Source organism: Cynocephalus volans, chromosome 11 (genome assembly GCF_027409185.1).
Source record: "Cynocephalus volans isolate mCynVol1 chromosome 11, mCynVol1.pri, whole genome shotgun sequence".
NCBI classification, from domain to species: domain Eukaryota; kingdom Metazoa; phylum Chordata; class Mammalia; order Dermoptera; family Cynocephalidae; genus Cynocephalus; species Cynocephalus volans.
This window is the reverse complement of record NC_084470.1, coordinates 21025913-21045574: the sequence shown is the minus strand read 5'-3', so window position 1 is coordinate 21045574 and position 19662 is coordinate 21025913. Positions and strand designations below refer to the sequence as shown.

At 37.3% G+C, this 19662-nt stretch overlaps 1 protein-coding gene across 2 annotated transcripts; it reads right to left on the bottom strand.

Moving 5' to 3' along the window:
* Positions 1-4679: 4679 nt before the first annotated feature.
* Positions 4680-17454, bottom strand: DBR1 (debranching RNA lariats 1). Of its 2 annotated transcripts, XM_063114943.1 has the most exons (8): positions 17183-17454; positions 16492-16616; positions 14751-14831; positions 11161-11246; positions 9117-9341; positions 6461-6541; positions 6041-6186; positions 4680-5522 (listed from the first exon to the last, which is right to left on the bottom strand). In XM_063114943.1, exons 1-8 carry the CDS (start codon positions 17377-17379, stop codon positions 4826-4828), a joined length of 1638 nt encoding a protein of 545 aa, XP_062971013.1. In that variant the 5' UTR covers positions 17380-17454; the 3' UTR covers positions 4680-4825. The 2 variants fall into 2 exon arrangements, with proteins under 2 accessions (XP_062971013.1, XP_062971014.1); XM_063114944.1 differs by lacking the exon at positions 6461-6541.
* Between the last annotated feature and the right edge of the window lie 2208 nt (positions 17455-19662).

The window sequence follows — 19662 nt, the reverse complement described above, 5'->3', positions numbered from 1 at the left end:
ACATAGTGTTGGAAGTACTAGCCAGAGCAATCAGAGAAGAGAAGGAAATAAAGGGCATCCAGATTGGAAAAGATGAAGTCAAACTGTCCCTGTTTGCAGATGACATGATCCTATATATCGAACAGCCTAAAGCCTCTACAAAAAAACTCTTGGAATTGATAAATGATTTCAGCACAGTAGCAGGATACAAAATCAACACACAAAAATCAGTAGCATTTCTATTCTCCAATAGTGAACATGCAGAAAGAGAAATCAAGAAAGCCTGCCCATTTACAACAGCCACCAAAAAAATAAAATACTTAGGAATTGAGTTAACCAAGGAGGTGAAAAATCTCTATCATGAGAACTACAAACCACTGCTGAGAGAAATTAAAGAGGATACAAGAAGATGGAAAGATATCCCATGCTCTTGGATTGGAAGAATCAACATAGTGAAAATGTCAATACTACCCAAAGTGATATACAAATTTAATGCAATCCCCATCAAAATTCCAATGACATTTTTCTCAGAAATGGAATGAACTATCCAGACATTTATATGGAATAACAAAAGACCACGCATAGCCAAAGCAATGCTGAGCAAAAAAAATAAAGCTGGAGGCATAACACTACCTGACTTTAAGCTATACTACAAAGCTATAATAACCAAAACAGTATGGTACTGGCATAAAAACAGACACACTGATCAATGGAATAGAATAGAGAATCCAGAAATCAACCCACACACCTACAGCTATCTGATCTGTGACAAAGGCACCAAGCCTATACACTGGGGAAGAGACTGCCTCTTTAGCAAATGGTGCTGGGAGAACTGGATATCAATATGCAGGAGAATGAAACTAGACCCACACCTTTCACCATACACTAAAGTCCACTCAAAATGGATTAAAGAATTAAATATACACCCTGAAACAATAAAACTTCTTAAAGAAAACATAGGAGAGACACTTCAGGAAATAGGACTGGACAGAGACTTCATGAATACGACCCCAAAAGCACGGGCAACCAAAGGAAAATTAAACAAATGGGATTATATCAAACTAAAAAGCTTCTGCACAGCAAAAGAAACAAGTAACAGAGTTAAAAGACAACCAACAGAGTGGGAGAAAATATTTGCAAAATATACATCTGACAAAGGATTAATATCCAGAATATATAAGGAACTCAAACAACTTTATAAGAAAAAAACAATCAACCCAATTAAAAAATGGACAAAAGAGCTAAGTAGGCATTTCTGTAAGGAAGATATACAAATGGCTAACAGACATATGAAAAAATGCTCAACATCACTCAGCATCCGGGAAATGCAAATTAAAACCACACTGAGATACCATCTCACCCCAGTTAGGATGGCTAAAATCCAAAAGACTCTGAACGATAAATGCTGGCAAGGTTGCGGAGAAAAAGGAACTCTCATACATTGTTGGTGGGACTGCAAAATGGTGCAGCCTCTATGGAAAATGGTATGGAGGTTCCTCAAACAATTGCAGATAGATCTACCATACGACCCAGTGTCAGGAGCCATTTTTAACAATAGTCACCATTTTAACAGCCATTTTATGTAAGCCTTTCTCTTCCTCCTCAGAAAAGCCCACGCGCGCCAAGCCAACCCCTCTCCCACCTCCTCTTCTCATACCACGCCACTATCACCCCACTGCTTTTCCGCCTATCATAAGCTGCCACACTCTGTGACAGCCCGCCCCTTCTTCACTATGTATATAAGCAATCGCCTGACAATAAAATTTTGAGGCTTGATCAGAATTTTGTCTTGCCTCCATTCTGTGTGTCTCCTGTCTCATCCTCTTTTCACCAGCTACAGGTAGTTCTCCTCGAGCCCACGTTCTTACCTGTCCCGCAGGACGGGACAACCCAGTTATCCCACTGTTGGGAATATACCCAGAGGAATGGAAATCATCAAGTCGAAGGTATACCTGTTCCCCAATGTTCATCGCAGCACTCTTTACAATAGCCAAGAGTTGGAACCAGCCCAAATGTCCATCATCGGATGAGTGGATTCGGAAAATGTAGTACATCTACACAATGGAATACTACTCAGCTATAAAAACGAATGAAATACTGCCATTTGCAACAACATGGATGGACCTTGAGAGAAGTATATTAAGTGAAATGGGTCAGGCACAGAAAGAGAAATACCACATCTTCTCACTTACTGGTGGGAGCTAAAAATTAATATATAAATTCACACACACACACACACACACACAAATCCGGCGGGGGGGGGAGAAGATATAACAACCACAATTACTTGAAGTTGATACGACAAGCAAACAGAAAGGACATTGTTGGGGGGGAGGGCGGGAGGGAGAAGGGAGGGAGGTTTTGGTGATGGGGAGCAATAATCAGCCAAAATGTATATCGACAAAATAAAATTTAAAAAAAGAAAAAGAAAACTATGGCACATCAATAAATAATAATGTGCATTCATTAAAAAAAAAAAAAAAATGGTGCAGCCTCTATGGAAAATGGTATGGAGGTTCCTCAAACAATTGCAGATAGATCTACCATATGACCCAGCTATCCCACTGCTGGGAATATACCCAGAGGAATCGAAATCATCAAGTCGAAGGTATACTTGTTCCCCAGTGTTCATTGCAGCACTCTTTACACAACAGCCAAGAGTTGGAACCAGCCCAAATGTCCATCATCGGATGAGTAGATACGGAAAATGTGGTACATCTACACAATGGAATACTACTCAGCTATAAAAACGAATGAAATACTGTCATTTGCAACAACATGGATGGACCTTGAGAGAATTATATTAAGTGAAATGAGCCAGGCACAGAAAGAGAAATACCACATGTTCTCACTTATTGGTGGGAGCTAAAAATTAATATATAAATTCACACACACACACACACACACAAAAAAAAAAAACGGGGGGGGAGAAGATATCACAACCACAATTACTAGAAGTTGATACGACAAGCAAACAGAAAGGACATTGTTGGGGGAGAGGGAGGAGAGGGAGGAGGGAGGGAGGTTTTGGTAAGGGGCAACAATAATCAACCACAATGTATATCGAGAAAAAATTTTTAAAAATTTTTAAAAATAAAAATAAAAATAAAAATTTCTGGGGAAAAAAATGTCAGAATTTATGGAATTCAATTAAATTAGCAGTCAGGGAGAAATTCATAGCTTTAAATAGTTTATGTAAAAAGCAATAATTAAAATAAGTGAATTAAATATTCAACTCAGAAAAGAAAGTAAACATAAATGGAAGGAAATAAAGATAAAAACCTCAAAATCCTAGACCTTTATCAACCTTAAATGCTGCCAAATGTAAGCCAACTGCTACATTATTCTCCTATATTGGCTCCCGGATTTGGAATGTAATGAGATGATGAGATCCTGGAACAATCTTCAGCTTCCATGACTCCTGATACAAAGTGCAGGGTGACAATCTCCTCAGGTGTCCCAAGCATTTTAGCCAGAAACAGTATGGAGGTTTTTCCACATGGATCTTCAGAAATGCTTTAACACTAATAATCTGTCATACAGTGTGAGGGGCAGCATTTGTGTAACTTGATTCCTGCTAATAATTAAAGCTAAAATATAATATGCAAAAGTCAATAGGCTGGGCGTGGGGCATGTGGGACGGAGAGGGAGAGGGACAGGGACAGGGAGAGGGGCTGGCCTGGCGGCCCCCGGGAGTTAAGGGCCAGAGCAACACCACTGGGTCTTACACCCTGGGCGGCAAGGCCCCTCTGGCCCCTCCATCCCTGAGCTGCACCTGGGCAAGCTGGGCCAGCCCCAGGGGACTGGCATTTTTTAACATCTGTGGAAACTTGTCTATAATTCATTTTCCTCACTCCAGTACTAAGAATTATATCAAACTGAAAAGAATATCCTAAAAAAAAAAAAAGGAAAACTTTACGCCCTTCTCTTTATTCAGATTCCAATTGCAGATGGGTTCGGTGGAATTTTTTCTGATCACTGTTATTGTGTCTGTTCTATGAGAAAGCCAGACTTAAAATAATTTGATAACAAAGTTGATGATGCCGATACCAAGACATCAAATGGCTTGCCAAAATTTGCAGATGGAATCAAGGCCAGAAACAGAAATCAGAACTAGCTGGTTCCCAGTCCTGTAGTTAGAATTCCACACCACACTGCCTTTCCTACAGGTTAGGCATACTATTAATAGCACTGGCATATTTTGCACAGACCAATGAAAAAAGTGTATACAATAAATTTCATTTTGTCTAACTATAAAAGAAAAAAGTCAATAGGGTTATATTAATCTCAGTAATTAAGTATAAGATTTTATGTTTACTAACATTTAGTATTTACAGTAATTTATATCCTGAAATCTTATCTACCATTTCAATTTTTATTTGATAGACATTAAGAGCTGACCAGGGAAAATATTTACAACAAATGAGAAGAAAGAATACATAATTATATATACAATAATCACTTCACTTTGTAAAAAAAAAGTCATATTTTATACACCATAACTTTTACAGTGATAGTAACTCCTTCTAGGCAAAAATCCCTGTCTTACTCAACTGTACAGTTCCATCTTATAGAAGAGTGCTTAGCATAAAGTAGCTGTTCAATAATTGCTTGCTGAAAAAATGAAAGTTAAAAATATGTCTTCAAAAAAAGGTACTAAATCAAGTAAATATAGAAAATTTTAATATGTTTGTGTCTGAAACATACAAAAGCCTAAAGTTGATACCTAACTAAAATTCTTTTATGGAATTTCATTACTAAAAATCTTTAGTCAAAAATCCGACTCTAAAAATGTCATCTCAAAAAATTACATATCTACATGTAATACTAAGACAAGTAAATTCTCTTAAGCGACATCGTCATCATCATCTACTGCAGCATAGATAGCTTGATTCCTCCTCTTAATTTTCTTTCTTTGTTCAGGTTCATGGTCATCACTCAGCCTCTTCAATGGCACCTTGGTTAAGTCTATTCCATCCCCTGACTCCACAGCCTCATCATATTTCCCCTCTCTACCAACTGAGGAATCCAGTGTATTATCAGATGATACAATCATGGAACCTGGCAAGATCCTGACATCAGAGAAGCTTGCAGAAAAGTCAGAAGCTTGATCAGAAGAAGGTTCTACAGATGGTATATTCATGTCACTATGTGCACTTACAATACTATCTTCCTCTTCCTCTTCTTCATCTAACATTATTTCATCTGGATTAATAGAGGACAGGGCAGATGTGTCTGTGTTATATTCACTCCAGTCTTCTCCAGAATCATTATTCTCCACATCATCCTGCTCTTCATATTCACCACACAAATGCTGTTCTTCTTTGCTCTTCTGAAGCCTGACATTGATGTCTGTGATGCCAAGTTGAGCACAAAATTCAGTAGTCTGAGGACTGATCCTATGAACCAGCTGCATTTGTGTCTGTGGCTTGCTAGGGTCATAACAAGCAGCCGTTATACTAAAGTTACATGGAACTTTGAGGTCATGATTCAATTTTTCCAATACTTCCTTCATAGCTTCTTCTGTTGCACTATAATCCCACCTATAAAAGTCCAAAACAATAGCTTATTACATGTTGTCAGTCTCAAACAATAAATGATTGAATCTAACTATGGACTTCAGATGCAAGGAGAAAAAATAAACTACCATCTATCAAAATTCCATTTAGTAAAATTATATTTAATTTAGCAAAGGACCATTCAGAAATAAAAACACTTCTTAAAAAAGTCGTCTTTAACTCACACCCCAAAACAAGTATACATTATTTTAATGCGTGAACCAAATCTGCACTATACTATAGTTTTATGCACACTTATTCACTTATAAGCTTATTTGGGTTGATGTTCAACAGTTCATTTTCTTATCTCCCATAGATGGAAAACCTGCAGTTTTCTAGACTATACCAGTCAGGAAACCTTGAATTGTTCCGACACTCATTCAACAATTCCCTTGATTAAAAACAAACGTGAGGGAAACAAAAATTGTACATGCAAAAAATAAATTTAAAAAAAAAATTGTGCATGCAATGAAAAGGCAAGTCCTAAATAAGGTCAGACTTACCTTGTATGCAGGCCATTATTTTCGGGCATATTCCATAGGCGCCCAGTCACATTAACAAGATCATTAGTAGTCCTGAGAATAGTGAGCCATTCAATATCATACTCTAAGTAATCAGGAGCACTGGGGTCATGCCCTATTTCTAATACCTACAGGAAGAAATCAATAATTTTAAGAAATACATATTTTTAATTCTCTGAAAATTTTAATATAACTTAACAAAATTAAAAGGAAATTTAAATTATTTAATTTTAAATCAATCAATTTAATTTTAAAACATTAATGTAACTGAAATATTTCCAAAGAATTCTCAGGATACATAATTTACTAAGAGCACAAATAAATTCTGAAAGGAAAATTAATAACACTTTTTTAATCATTGGGAGAGTAAAACTGTACCACAAAGTTATTTCAATAATTTACCTGAAGAAAGTCTCTATGTGGTAAGCATTTGTCCAAGGCTAAAAATTTGGTTGCTTTGGCTGTCTGTCCTTTATCCTTGGCCTAGATGATATGAGTCATGATTTAAGAAATAATGTTAAAATATCACAGGTAATTCATACATTGAATAGGATAAAAAATAACCTTTATTACACATACCCCTAAATTGTGTGCCAAAGGAACAACTATAATTTTCCCAAAACAAGTTAGTTTTATACCCATTTGTGCAACAATAGGAAAGGCACTTAACCTCTCCAGTCTTCAATTTCCTTACAAAATTCAAAGCAAAAACTAATGATGGTGAGGATGATGTTAAAGCATATAACACACATAAATCAAAGTGTATAACACAAAGATTAAAGATAACAGAAGAACTTCAACGTAAATTGGCAAAACTAAAATGACACAATTTTTAGAAAAAAACCATAGGAGAAAATCTTAGTAACCATGGGTTAAGAAAAGATTTCTTAGATACAACACCAAAAGTAGACGTGATATATCCATAGAATGAAACACTACTCAGCAATAAAAAGAAATAAAATACCGATACATGCCACACCATAAGTGAATCTCAAAAACAAGCAAATGAAAGAAACCAGATGCCAAAGACTATATTTCACGATCCCATTTATGTGAAATGTTCTCAAGAGGCAAATAGTGACATAAAGCAAATCAGTGGTTACCTGGAGATGAGTGTGAAAATAAGGGTTGACTGCAAATAAGCACAAAGGATCTTTTGGAATGATGGACATGTTCTAAAACTGGATTATGTGATATTTGTACAACTCCGAAAATTCACTAAAAATCACTGAATTGTACACTTAAAACATGTTAATTTTATAGTATGTAAATTATACTATAATAAAGCTATTTTTTCCTAAAGCAAATTGGCAGAAAGAAATATTAGCAAGGAAAATCACAAACATGAAGGTCATATCAGAAGCAGTAAAAGAAGTGACTCACTGAAAACAGTCAGACATGGAGGAAAAAAGACTAGGAAGCAAGCTATTGTATGTCCTGCTGGGACCAATTCAGTTCTGGTGGTACTAAGGTGGAAAGCACACAGATTGTAGGCAGACCTTGGCAGCAGCAAAGCAGTTCTGAGGAGGTGATCTACTAGAATACTGGCAAAGTCAGAAGAGGTTGAGGAGTCAGTAAAAAGGGATCAAACATATTAACGCAGAGATACAAGCCTCTGAGGTTGACAACAGATGAAGTGGAGAAAAAGTAGTGGAACAGATGGTTCAATAAAAATCCAAGAGTGCCATAAGCCTTAAGAGGAAGAAGAGAGTAACATAGATGTGGAAAAGGTGACTGACATAAACAGATGACTTGGACTTAAAATGAGTACAGTCACTGAGTGGCAGTGGCCCAAAGGAAAATGAAAGGAGTAACCTCTCCCCGCTTCTCCCAGTGAAACCAGAAAGTGAGAAGAATAGGCCCACAACAAAAAGACCTATAGGAACATTTTCAGACAAAACCTTCCAAGCTATGTAAGAGGAACACTGTTAAAGTGTACCTCCAACACAGAAAAGTGTTTGGTCAAGTAGGTCTGAAAAGCCCTACACATCACATTCCACCCTTGAGAAAGGCGATGCCCATTAGTACATCAAAGACTCTCAGAAATTCTTTTCTTTTTTGGTGGCTGGCCAGTATGGGGATGTGGACCCTTGACCTTGGTGTCATCAGCACTACCCTCAACCAAGTGAGCTAACCAGCCAGCCCTAACCAGCATTTTTTAAATGGTTTCCCTCCGGAATACTTTATGGGAAAATCAGAGTTCAGCCAGAGTTGAAGGTAAAATGAAGAATTGCATATTTCCATCAAAGCCTAATTATATGCATATACCCATTAAGCACTGTCATCCATGAAGTTACCCAAAGAAATCTCTAGGAGTCATTCTAGACCTTCCTCACTCAGTCACCAAATCCTGATGACTGTGTTTCCAAAGTCTCACTAGAACCTGCTTTGTTCTCTGCATTCTCGGTTTGCTTTAGGTTAGAACTTCCTCTTTTGCTTAAAGCCTCCTCTGCCTCCCATTCTACATTACTCCAATCCATGTTCAAAACTACTATCAAACTAATCTTTCTAAAATGAAAATCTGATTTAATCACTCTCCAACTTTCCACATCACCTTCTGGTTAAAACCCAAACTCCAGAGCATGACCCAGAAGGCAGTTATGACTTGGTTCTAGCTTCATTGGTCCCTTTGCCTTAGCCATGGGAATAGGTACAGTTTCCCAGGTGCGCCAGGCTCTCGGGCTTCTAGCCCTGGTGCACATTGGTCCATTTAACTAAAATACCCTAACAGTCTATTTCTTCCTGCCACTTCAAGACTCAGCCATCGAGATTTTCCTTTGGAAAATCTTCTCTCTCTTCATCTCTGGCAACATCCCCACCCCACCATAGTCTGGTTTAGGTGCTCCCACAGCATCTTCCCACTTTTCTATCAAACTTATTTTACTATTTTGTAATTACTTTCTTCTTTCCCCCCCCCCCCACTGAATATTGGGTTACTCACAAAAGGTAAGTTATCTTTTATTTCTTTCTCTAACTTTACAACTGTGCCAACAGTGCCTTGTCCATAAATGTTCTATAAAAGTTTGTTAAATGAAAGAATAAATATTTTGTTTTCTACCTGATGCTGCATAAAGGCTGCAAACTTCACATGAAGGTGTGCAGAAAACCAGTAAGTAGGTTGTAGGTGCTCTAAAAGCTCTGAGGCAGCAGGACTTCCTAATGTGTTATTTTCCACTTCTTGCCGGAAAAAAGATTTATTCTTAAGAAGTTGCTTCTTATTTCCATAATGATATATACTTCTTGGCCAATCATGAGATAAGAATATATCTATAGGTTGCTTCAGCTTTAAAAACAGAAAAAGAAAAAAGAACTCTTAAAAATATATTAACCAAAAACAATCCTCTCCCTTCCCTCCACCACACAACCATTCGTCTACTTGGATCTCTAGATTTCTGTGTAATTCATTCTAAAGACACGTTATTTAAGAAAGTCATAAAAATATTAGGCTATTCGTTCATCTAGAAAGAGAAGCAGCTTTCTCTCTGCCTCATAAATCATCCTTATTTTCTGTGATAAGGCAGGGCAACAGAGACAGACTTTAATTAGATTGCCAATCAGCTAACTCCTTTAGCACTAGGTTTTTAAAATATGTAATAACCATAGTATTTCGCCCCTTTGGTAAAGAAATTACTATTCTGAAGATCCACAGACACTAAATTTCATGAAACCTCTAATAATTGATACAGTAAACCCAAAGATTTATCTGAAAAAAAATTTTTTTTTCTAATGGGCTCACATAGTGTACACTAAAAAACTCTGTTTACTACATAAATAAATTAGGATGGCTAGTCACTTCATGGGGAGGATGCAAAATATACTCTGTACTTTACTTACCCCAACTCCTTAAAATAATCTGAAATAATTACTTGGAAAACTAAATTAACTTAAATAACAATTCAAGACAGTACAAAATATAAGATAGATATGACTAATCACTGACTAACTGCTATGGACAGTAGGCTCAGTGAAAATCAGAGAAGGATGATCACTCTAAACTAGACGAGTCATGGTTGGGAAGTGGTATCCAAGAGGGTTCTTAAAGGAATGAAAGGATTTAGTTAGATAGGCAAAAGGGAAAAACCATGCCAGGGAGTATGAGCAGGGCATAAAAGAAGTGCCTGCGAGCATTCCCATGCTCCTGTAGAGGCTCTGGGGATGGCGGGCAGGGCATGAGCGCAGTCAGGAAGGCTCACCACTCAAATACATGGGGGGTCCTGGGCAGGTTAGTTGCTTGTCTGAGCCTTGCCTTCTCATCCTTACAGAAATGAAATTAGAGTAAGACCTACCTTACCTCACAGGATTTGAGCGGAAGTTATATGAAATACATACCATATGTGAAAACTGTTCAGCCCAGTGTCAGCCATGTAGTTTTTCTCAATCAAAAACCTAGTTTCACCTACTCTCCAATTAAGCCAGTGTTTCTATACCACCTTCACAGGTTTCCCATATCCTCTATCATCCTTTACTATTACTTATTTTCTATTTAATGCCATTATTTAATTACCGTTATTTAAAATAAAATGTTTTCATTAAAAAAATCACTACTTCAATATACAGTCATGCATCACTTAATGATGGGGAAACGTTCTGAGAAATGCTTTGTTAGGCCATTTCATCATTGTGCAAACATCATAGAGTGTACTTACTCTAACCTAGATGGTATAGCCTACTACATACCTAGGCTATATGGTATAGCCTATTACTCCTATGTAAGTAACATGTTGCACTACGACCCCTATGACATCACTAGGCAACCAGAATTTTTCAGCTCCATTATACTCTTACGGGACCACCATCACATATGCAGTCCATTGTTAACCAAAATGTTATGTGTCTCATTACTGTTTATTCTTTACCCTTACCCTAATAACATTTGAAATCATGAAGTAAATGTTTTATTTATTACTCACTAAAATAAATTCATAACCATTAACATAAAACTATGTTCATCTGTGAACCTCCTAAAAGCAACTCAAGATCCAAATTTTAGAAATACTAAATTGCTCTTCTTGGAAGTAACATACAAATATGATCAAAATACATTTCAGTACAGAATTGCTTTGAAATTTTTTCAAGTCTGCTGTAATGTACTTTTTACATACCTGTTTTAATTTATAGACTTCAATATTTCTCACATGATATATACTCCTTATTGTAGATGAATTATAAGGGGGGCACTCAAAATGACCTTAAATTGAAGAAGAGAAATAAGTTATATTCAATTCCCTTAAATACCGCAGATACAAATACACAGGGCGCCAAAGCCATGGCTCCCTCTACCCTCCAGCTTCTTGCAGTTGAGCTTTAAGGAGCAGTTGGCCTCAGTGCCCTTCACCTGCAGGAGCATTTACAATCTGCCTCAAGTGAGGGCTTCACCCAGGGGACCCCTGAGGACTGTAGATGCCCCAGCCTAGGACTGTTGGGCCTAAGAAGCTGAAAGAGTTGGAATTTGAGCCTATCACCTTGAATATGAACAAGCTCCCTGTCTTCAGGAGGACTTTAACTGCCTCGCTCTGTCAGTTTTCCGAGAGCTGTTCAGGGTCAAAGGATGAGTGTCACAGGCTAGAAAAGCCTCCCCAGATCTTTTTTTTTTTTTTTTTCATTTCTTTAAAATCTGGTTACTTTTTTCTCAATAGAGTTATTCATGGTATAAAACCCAAAACGAAACTGAAATAAGTACTTCTCCAAAACTGATGCTTGTCATCAATGATTTTTGGCTCTTAAAAATTTATAAAAAACACTGCTCTTAATATGCTGGTATTTTTTAGTACACAACTATACATATAAATAAGTGAGGGCTTATGATTTTAAAACCTAAATTGTACTTAATTTCAAAGTATATTATGTATTCACATAGTTTAAAATGTAAAAGATACTGTCCTAAAGGTACAGAATACAGTGTCTCTCCTAGACAGTAACAGTAGATCAGTGGTTGCCTAGGGCTGGGGTAGGAGCAGGGATTAACTGAAAATAGGCACAGAACTTTATGGGGTGATAGAAATGGTCTAAATATGGATGGTGGTAAACTCTCTAAATTTACTAAAATCACTGAATTATATACTTGCAATGGTATATAAGCTTTACCTCAACAAAGCTGCCTTGGGCGGTGGGGTGGGAAGCTCCTTCTTATTCCTGTCCCCCTAGAGGCAACCAATGTTAATCAGGTTTTTGTATCTTATTCCAGGGATATCATCTATGCATAAAATACACATACATCTTTTTCTTTTTTCCCTAAAACATCAATAATTTATTATTTTGTATTACTGATATTGGGAGCATAAGGAACTGGTGTCCCACCAACAGCTAGTGAGGAACTGAGGCCTGCCAACAACCATGTGCAGAAGCTTGGAAGCAAATCTTCCCCAAGTGGAGCCTTCCCAAGAGACTTCAGCCCCCACTACCTTTTCTTTTTTAAATTTCCCTAGATAACTTTTTCTTATTATATATATTTAAGGTATACAACATGATGTTTTGATATTTGTGTATATAGTAAAATGATTACTACAGTCAAGCAAATTCATATATCCATCATCTCACAGTTAACTTTTTTTGTGCATGTAATAACAGTACCTAAAATCTACTCTCAGCAAATTTCCAGTATATAGTACAACATCATTAACTATAGTCCTCATGCCATACATTATATCTCTCAACTTATTCATCCCGCATTACTGTAGCTTTGTACCCTTTGACCTCCATCTGCCCACATCCCTCCCCACTCCACCCCCACCTGGAAACCACTATTCTACACTCTGTTTCTATGTATTTGAGTTTGGGGGGGGGGGGGGTTGTTTTGTTTTGATTTTGTTTTTTAGATTCCAGACATAAGTGAGATTGTGCAGTATTTTTCTGTGTCTGGCCTATTTCACTTAGCGTAGTGTCTGTTATGTCCATCCATGTTATTGCAAATGACAAGATCTTTTTTTAAGACTGAATAATATTCCATTTGTGTGTGTGTGTGCGTGTGTGTGTTCTTTATCCATTCATCCATCAATGTACTCTTAACTGTATTCATCAATGTACTCTTAAATTGTTTCCATACTTTGGCTATTGGACACATATGTATGTGTATTCATTGTGTAATACAGTTCATTGCTTCCCTGTCCTCAACCCCATTTCCTTTCTTTCCTACCCTCCCTCTCCTCACCAGGCAGTTGCTATTCCCAATTTGGTGTTTATCATTCATTTGATTATTTTATATCATTACCACAATGGTGATGATATATTTACTACACAATGGCTTTATACTTTATGCTCTGTGCCTTGTTTTTTTCATTTATCTTGGATATCTTTCCACATTGGTTATAAATACAGCTGCTACCGCTGCTTTAATTTAAAATAGCTTCATAGCATTACATTGTATAGTTATATCATGATATACTTAACTGGTTCCTAGCTTTTGCTATTACAAGCAAAGTTGAAATAAATAACTTTACAGTAGTCCCCCCTTATCCGCTGGGGATACATTCCAAGACCACCAGTGGATGCCTAAAAATGTGGATAGTACTGAGAACCCTGTATAAACTACGTTCTTCCTTATGCATACATGCCTATGATAAAATTTAGTTTATAAATTAGGCACAGTAAGAGTAACAATAATTAATAATAAAATAGAATAATTATAACAATATACTGTAAAAAAAGGTTATATAAATGTGGTCTCTCTTTCTAAAAATATCTTAATATTTTTAGACCATGGTCGACCACAACTGAAACTGCAGATAAGGGGGGACTACTGTACATACTTCATTTTGCACTTGTGGAATATATCTTATAGATAAATTCCTGGAAGTAAAATTGCTATGTCAGAGTACTTCTGTAATTTCCACAGATATATATTACCAATGGTCTTTTCAAGAGTGGTTCCACTTCACGCCTACACTTGCTACATAGGAGACAGACTATTTTTGCACATTCACACCAATAGTTTGGAATCATGTGGAGCAAAGCAATGGGGAACAGACTTGTGATTTAACAGTTACATTGAAGACGTAAGTTTTAGCTGCCAATTTAATTCATGAAATTTGTGAAATCAATGTGAATCCAAGCTATTCCTTTAACTTTAAAATCAAGATATAATTCATTCAGATACAGTGGAGTAAGTTACATTGTAGTATACCTATACAATGGAATATTATTCACAAATGAACAGATTAATATATTAACATGGATTTCAGAAACATGTTAAGCAAGCTGCAGAAAGATACAAACAATATGATACATTTATATGAAGTTTGAAGCATGCTTATATAATACATTGTTTAAAGCTCTAACATATGTTGCAATAATATAAAATAATCAAGTGAATGATAAACTCCAAATTCAGAACAGCAACTCCCTGGCGAGGAGATGGAGGGACGAAAGAAGGGGAATGGGACTGAGGACAGGTAAACAATGAACATCAATTGTATCTGTATTGTTTTATTTCTTAAAAATCAAAATCAGAAATGACAAACTACTAAGATGACAAAACTAGATGGTGGATACAAAGACATATGTTATATTGTGCTCCATATTTTATACATATAAAATGTTCTTATACGTATAAATGTATAAAATATTTTACAATAAAAAATTAAGAAAAAAATAGTTCACAGAAGAAATCCAATGAAAAAGTCACACTATATATTACGCTTAAGTCATTCTGGGGCATGCAAGTTCAAAAGTTTAAAAATAATTCTCAAAATAATACCTTTTCTATAGTCATGGGATTTAAAGATGCCAGAGATCCCACCAATCCTTACACCTCGGTACTTCACCACACCAGCCAAACCTGAAAATCACAGTTAAATAAAATTATTATAGGTAAAAGCAATCTCTTTACTAACTGAATAAACCATTTATTGTCCTGGAATTCCATGAAGTCCTAAAATTATCTGAAAATTAAGAATCATGATGAGGTTACTCTTTTTACATAGTAATATGCCAACAATATACAGTATAAAGTAGTCTAAAGTAACACCAAGGTCAAGGGTTCAGATCCCCATACTGGCCAGCTGCCCAAAAAGGAAGCAGACAGAGGAGGCCTGGAAGCAGATCAGCCAAGAGACTAAGTAGATTTTGGAAGGGGCAAATGAGATAGGATATTGAAAGAAAAACAGACATAATTTGGTACCCAACTGAATATGGAGGTGAGGTGCTAGGAGGAGGGGAGATAGAGGAAAATGTCCTATGATGGATTTACATGTTATAAATCTGAAAGTCAACAGGAATAAGGTATAAAGAATATGTCATTTATGATTGGTCACCTTCTGACAGTTTCACCTTTTCACAGTATTGCAGTTCTCAAAAAATGATCATTCAGTAATGAAATCGATAAACTAAATTTCTGAAGTTATTTTTCATCAGTGGAAAAACCTGTAAACAGTTCTAGAAAAAAATATACACTTAAATAAAGAGATGAAAGGACTATATAGTTTAAAGGGACTAAAACTGAAATGGAATCTAATCAGGTCTATAAATCTAAATGCAGATTTCAGGAAATGCAGATGATAAAAGGAACATTTTAAACAACAGCACAAGTAATCCAATCAGCTAAATCCAGAATGCAGGAAAAATTCTAGAGAACAAATTTCCCATTTTCTTCAACAAATAAGTGGCAGGAAAAAGAGAGAGAGAGGAGGAACCATTATAGTCTAAGAGACTTCAGAGTCATGACAACCAAATGAAATATGTGTACCTCTCTTGGATCCTATTTGAACCAACCAACTGGAAAGCATACATCTTTTCAATAAGCAGGGAAATATGAGCATAAGGCAATAGATAATAAGGAATTACTATTACTTTAGGTATAGTAATGGTATTGTAGTATTTTTAAAAATCCTTACCACTTAAAAATATGTACTGAAGTATTTACAGGTGAAATAATCTAATGGCTGGGATTTGCTTTAAAATACTCTGGTCATCTCCTCCCACAAAAAAGTTTAGGGAGATGTGGGTTAAAACAAGAATGGCAGTGCTGATAAGACCAAGGTCAAGGGTTCGGATGGGATGTCCTTACCCACCAGCCACCAAAAAAAAAAAAAAAAAGAACCAAAAATGGCAGGATGATAACAGCAGTTGTTGACACTGGTTAACAAATACAGAGATTCATTATACTATTCCCCACTTTTGTGTATGTTTAACAATTTCCATTATGAAAAGTTTCTTTTTAAAAAAATTCAGTAAAATGAATAAGACAAAATAAAGAGACTACAAATAGTGTGCAAGATCTTTGTAGTTATATTAACTATTGCTTAAAACAGTAGATGAAACAGGGAAATATTTTCAAGATTCACCATTTAATAATTACTTTAATTAAATTTTCATTATTAACTATTTAAGTTAATGATATTCCCCAAACACCATACATATTAAGATGCTGCCCAACTAAATACAAATTCTGACAGGCTCTTCCATCCCATCAAACCAAAAAATTGCCCACAAATGCATACCTAAATAATAAATGTTTGGTGCCACCCAGCCGCCATAGGGTAACTCTTGCAAATGATTTGAAGCTTCATGGTTTCCCCCAATGAAGACTGTGAGAACTGGGGCCTTTTTCTCTCCAGAGTAATACCTAGAAAGGATAAAGTTGTCAGTTACCACTACTAGACAGCAGAAAAGCAAAACTAGGTCCAAAGAAAAAAAACCTGAGCTCAACATAAAAAGTTAAAAAGCTCTTTCTAAAAGAATTGCCCACTATCCATCCTTATCCCTAAGAATGAAGAGTTGCCACCTTGGTTCTCAAGCCAGTGGTGCGTTCATTGAGGTCAAGAACTTTGTCGAATTCGTTACTACAACCTCAGTGTCTAGAACCGGAATAGTACAAAGCAGGCGTCCAGTAAAAATTCCTGCATCATCAAATAAACTACTCTCAGGGTCCCATCAAGTACAAGGTAGATATCTTAACCTGACAGCTTCTTCCTCCAGGTTTTCCCCTCAGGCTGCGAGCCCTAGTGAAAAAGTTAAGACAGAAGTGTGGAAAAAAGGAAAGTGACAATTCCCGAGCGCCAGGGCCTAGAGACACAGGGTGAACAATGACGGGAACTCGGAGACAGCTAGTCAGTGGCAGAAGAGGATTCGAACCCAGGCTGGCTGGTCACACCTTGCAAGGCCGGGTCCAAGCCCCGGGCCGAGCCTTACCTGTAGAAGGTCTGCATGTGGCGGTACTTGGGCGGCACGGCCATGCAGCGCAGGTCGGCCTCGTTGCGCACAGCTTGGAAGTCGCCGCAACAAAGCAGTAGGTCTACCGGCCCCGGACCGCGCCGCTCCGCCAGCGCCAGCGTCTCATAGACCTTGTCCAGCTCTCCGTGGCAGCAGCCGGCCACAGCCACCCGCATCCTGCCGGCCCTGGGCTGGGAGCGCAGTCTGCAACGCCCAGACCACAGCCAGCCCACGATCGACAGAGAGGAATCCCAGACTGGCGGCTCAGCTCGCGCCAGGGCCGGGTTAAGACGCCTGCAATGGAATTCACTTCCGCTTCCCAAATCTCGCGAGACGGGGATCGGGACGGGCCCGGCCAACAGCAGGGTCCCAGGGAACTTTCAAGCTGGTTCGAGTGTCGTCTTCGCAGGTCCTTGAGTCCTAGCAATCTGACGGATGACAAAATTAAAACTAGAATAGTAAATAAAATGCCAGAAATAGGAATTCAGTTTGATAAAATTAAACCAAAGTAAACAAGTGAGCAGGCGCAATTGGCAAATGCCCTAGGACGGACCTCTCAGGACAAAGACAGTTTTCTGAAAGTACCTTAGAAATTAAACAAAGACTTTTTAAAAGACAGCCAAAAATACTCAGTTGGTTAGACCTGATAATACCAAGGTACAGGGTTCGATCCCTGTACCACCCAGCTTCCAAAAAAGAAAAAAAAAGAGTGAAGACACCCCGAAATAATATGATTTTAAAATTAAACTTAAAACTCACTGAGGACTTTAAAACTCCCCCGCAAGAGTTTCTAAGGTTATCAGTTATTTACGATCAAATGGTTGTTTGCCTAACTAGAATGCAAGCTCCATGAAAGCAGGTGAATGAATTGAAAACTTCCAGGAGAAAAAAGGATCAAACTGATAAATGAAGAATGAGTGGCCAAGACAGAAACCAGCAAACAAAGAAAACACCTCTGGAAAATTCAATCAAGAAAAGATAATCCATTCAAGGTAATACAGAGAATAATAAATATATTCGGTTTATTATTAAACTGTGTTAGTTTTCTGTTGCTTATAACAGAATATCTGAAACTGAAAGTGAAATTTATTTCTCCCCGTTTTGGAGGCTGGGAGGTCCGGGGTCAAGGAGCACGTGTGGTAAGGGCCTTCTTGGTTGACACTCTACAGAGTCCTCTGGCAACACGGAGCATCACATAGCAAGGGCTGGGCAAGAGCACACTTCCACGTTTTCTTCCTCTTCTTATAAAGCCCCAAGTCTACTCCCTGGTAACCCATTACGCCATCAGTCCGTTAATCCATGGTCCTCACGATCCAATCACCTCTCAAAGGTCCTATAATCTGATTTTCCCACTCTCTTAACACTGATACATTGGGAATCAAGCTCCACCATGAGCAGCAGGGGACATTCAAACCACAGCACCATCTCTGCTCATTTTTAGAAACTAGGTAAAAAGAAACAAAATTCTAGAAACAAAGACACCAAAGTTAATTCAAAAGAAGCAGGACATTGTAAACAAAATGATGACAATAGAAGACACTGGAACAGTTGTCAAAGATATAAAGGCATTGTGCCCAGAATGATTTGGGGGCAATTTCTTTCAGATTTACATAGAAAATATAATTTTCATGATATTTAAACTGATCGAGGGTAGAAAAATGGCAATCTAATATTTCCAATTAGATTTTAATATTTTATCCTCTTTCTGTATTAGATGTTTGAAATATAGCAGAACAATAGATGCTTTTTACAACATTGTTAAATTTAACTTTTTCCTTTTTATTTTTAATTATTTAAAAATGTACCTTTATGTAAAATTTTTATTTTACACAAAATGTGTATTCAAACAACCAGACGCTCGACTTGAAGGGGAAAGTATCCGGGATTCATTTTTATTTTCTTTTAAGAGTCATTGAGCCCAACATGAGGGAAGATTTGCCCTATGTGTAACAGCTCCATAAAGAAAAGGTGAGTGATGCAATTGTCCGCAGCTTTACAGTAACACTATGTGAAAACCGTTCCTATTCTCCAGTCGAACGGTGTATAAAAGTATTGTTACGTTGTTGAAACTGGGAGAGCCACATAAAGTGTGCACCTTGTTAGTTTCTTTTCCTCAGCTGCCTCCGCTGCCATGTATGCTTAAATTCAGCATCAGTTCGCCACATCTGATCTGAGTTCATGTCTTGGAGGTGAGGGAAGGGGCAGGCGGTGCCCGTTTTGCAATCTATAGTGCAAAGGCCAAGGACGGATGAGATACGAGAAAACATCAGGAAAAGAGGTGACGGCCATAGTCCACGCTGACCCGCCTTCTCTCTTTTTATTTTTATTTATTTTGACTTTTTGGGCAGCTGGCCAGTATGGAGATTTGAACCCTTGACTTGGTATTATGAACACCACACTCTAATCAAATAATTCACAGGAATTGTTTTAGTCTGGATCCTTTTTTTTTAATCCCCCTT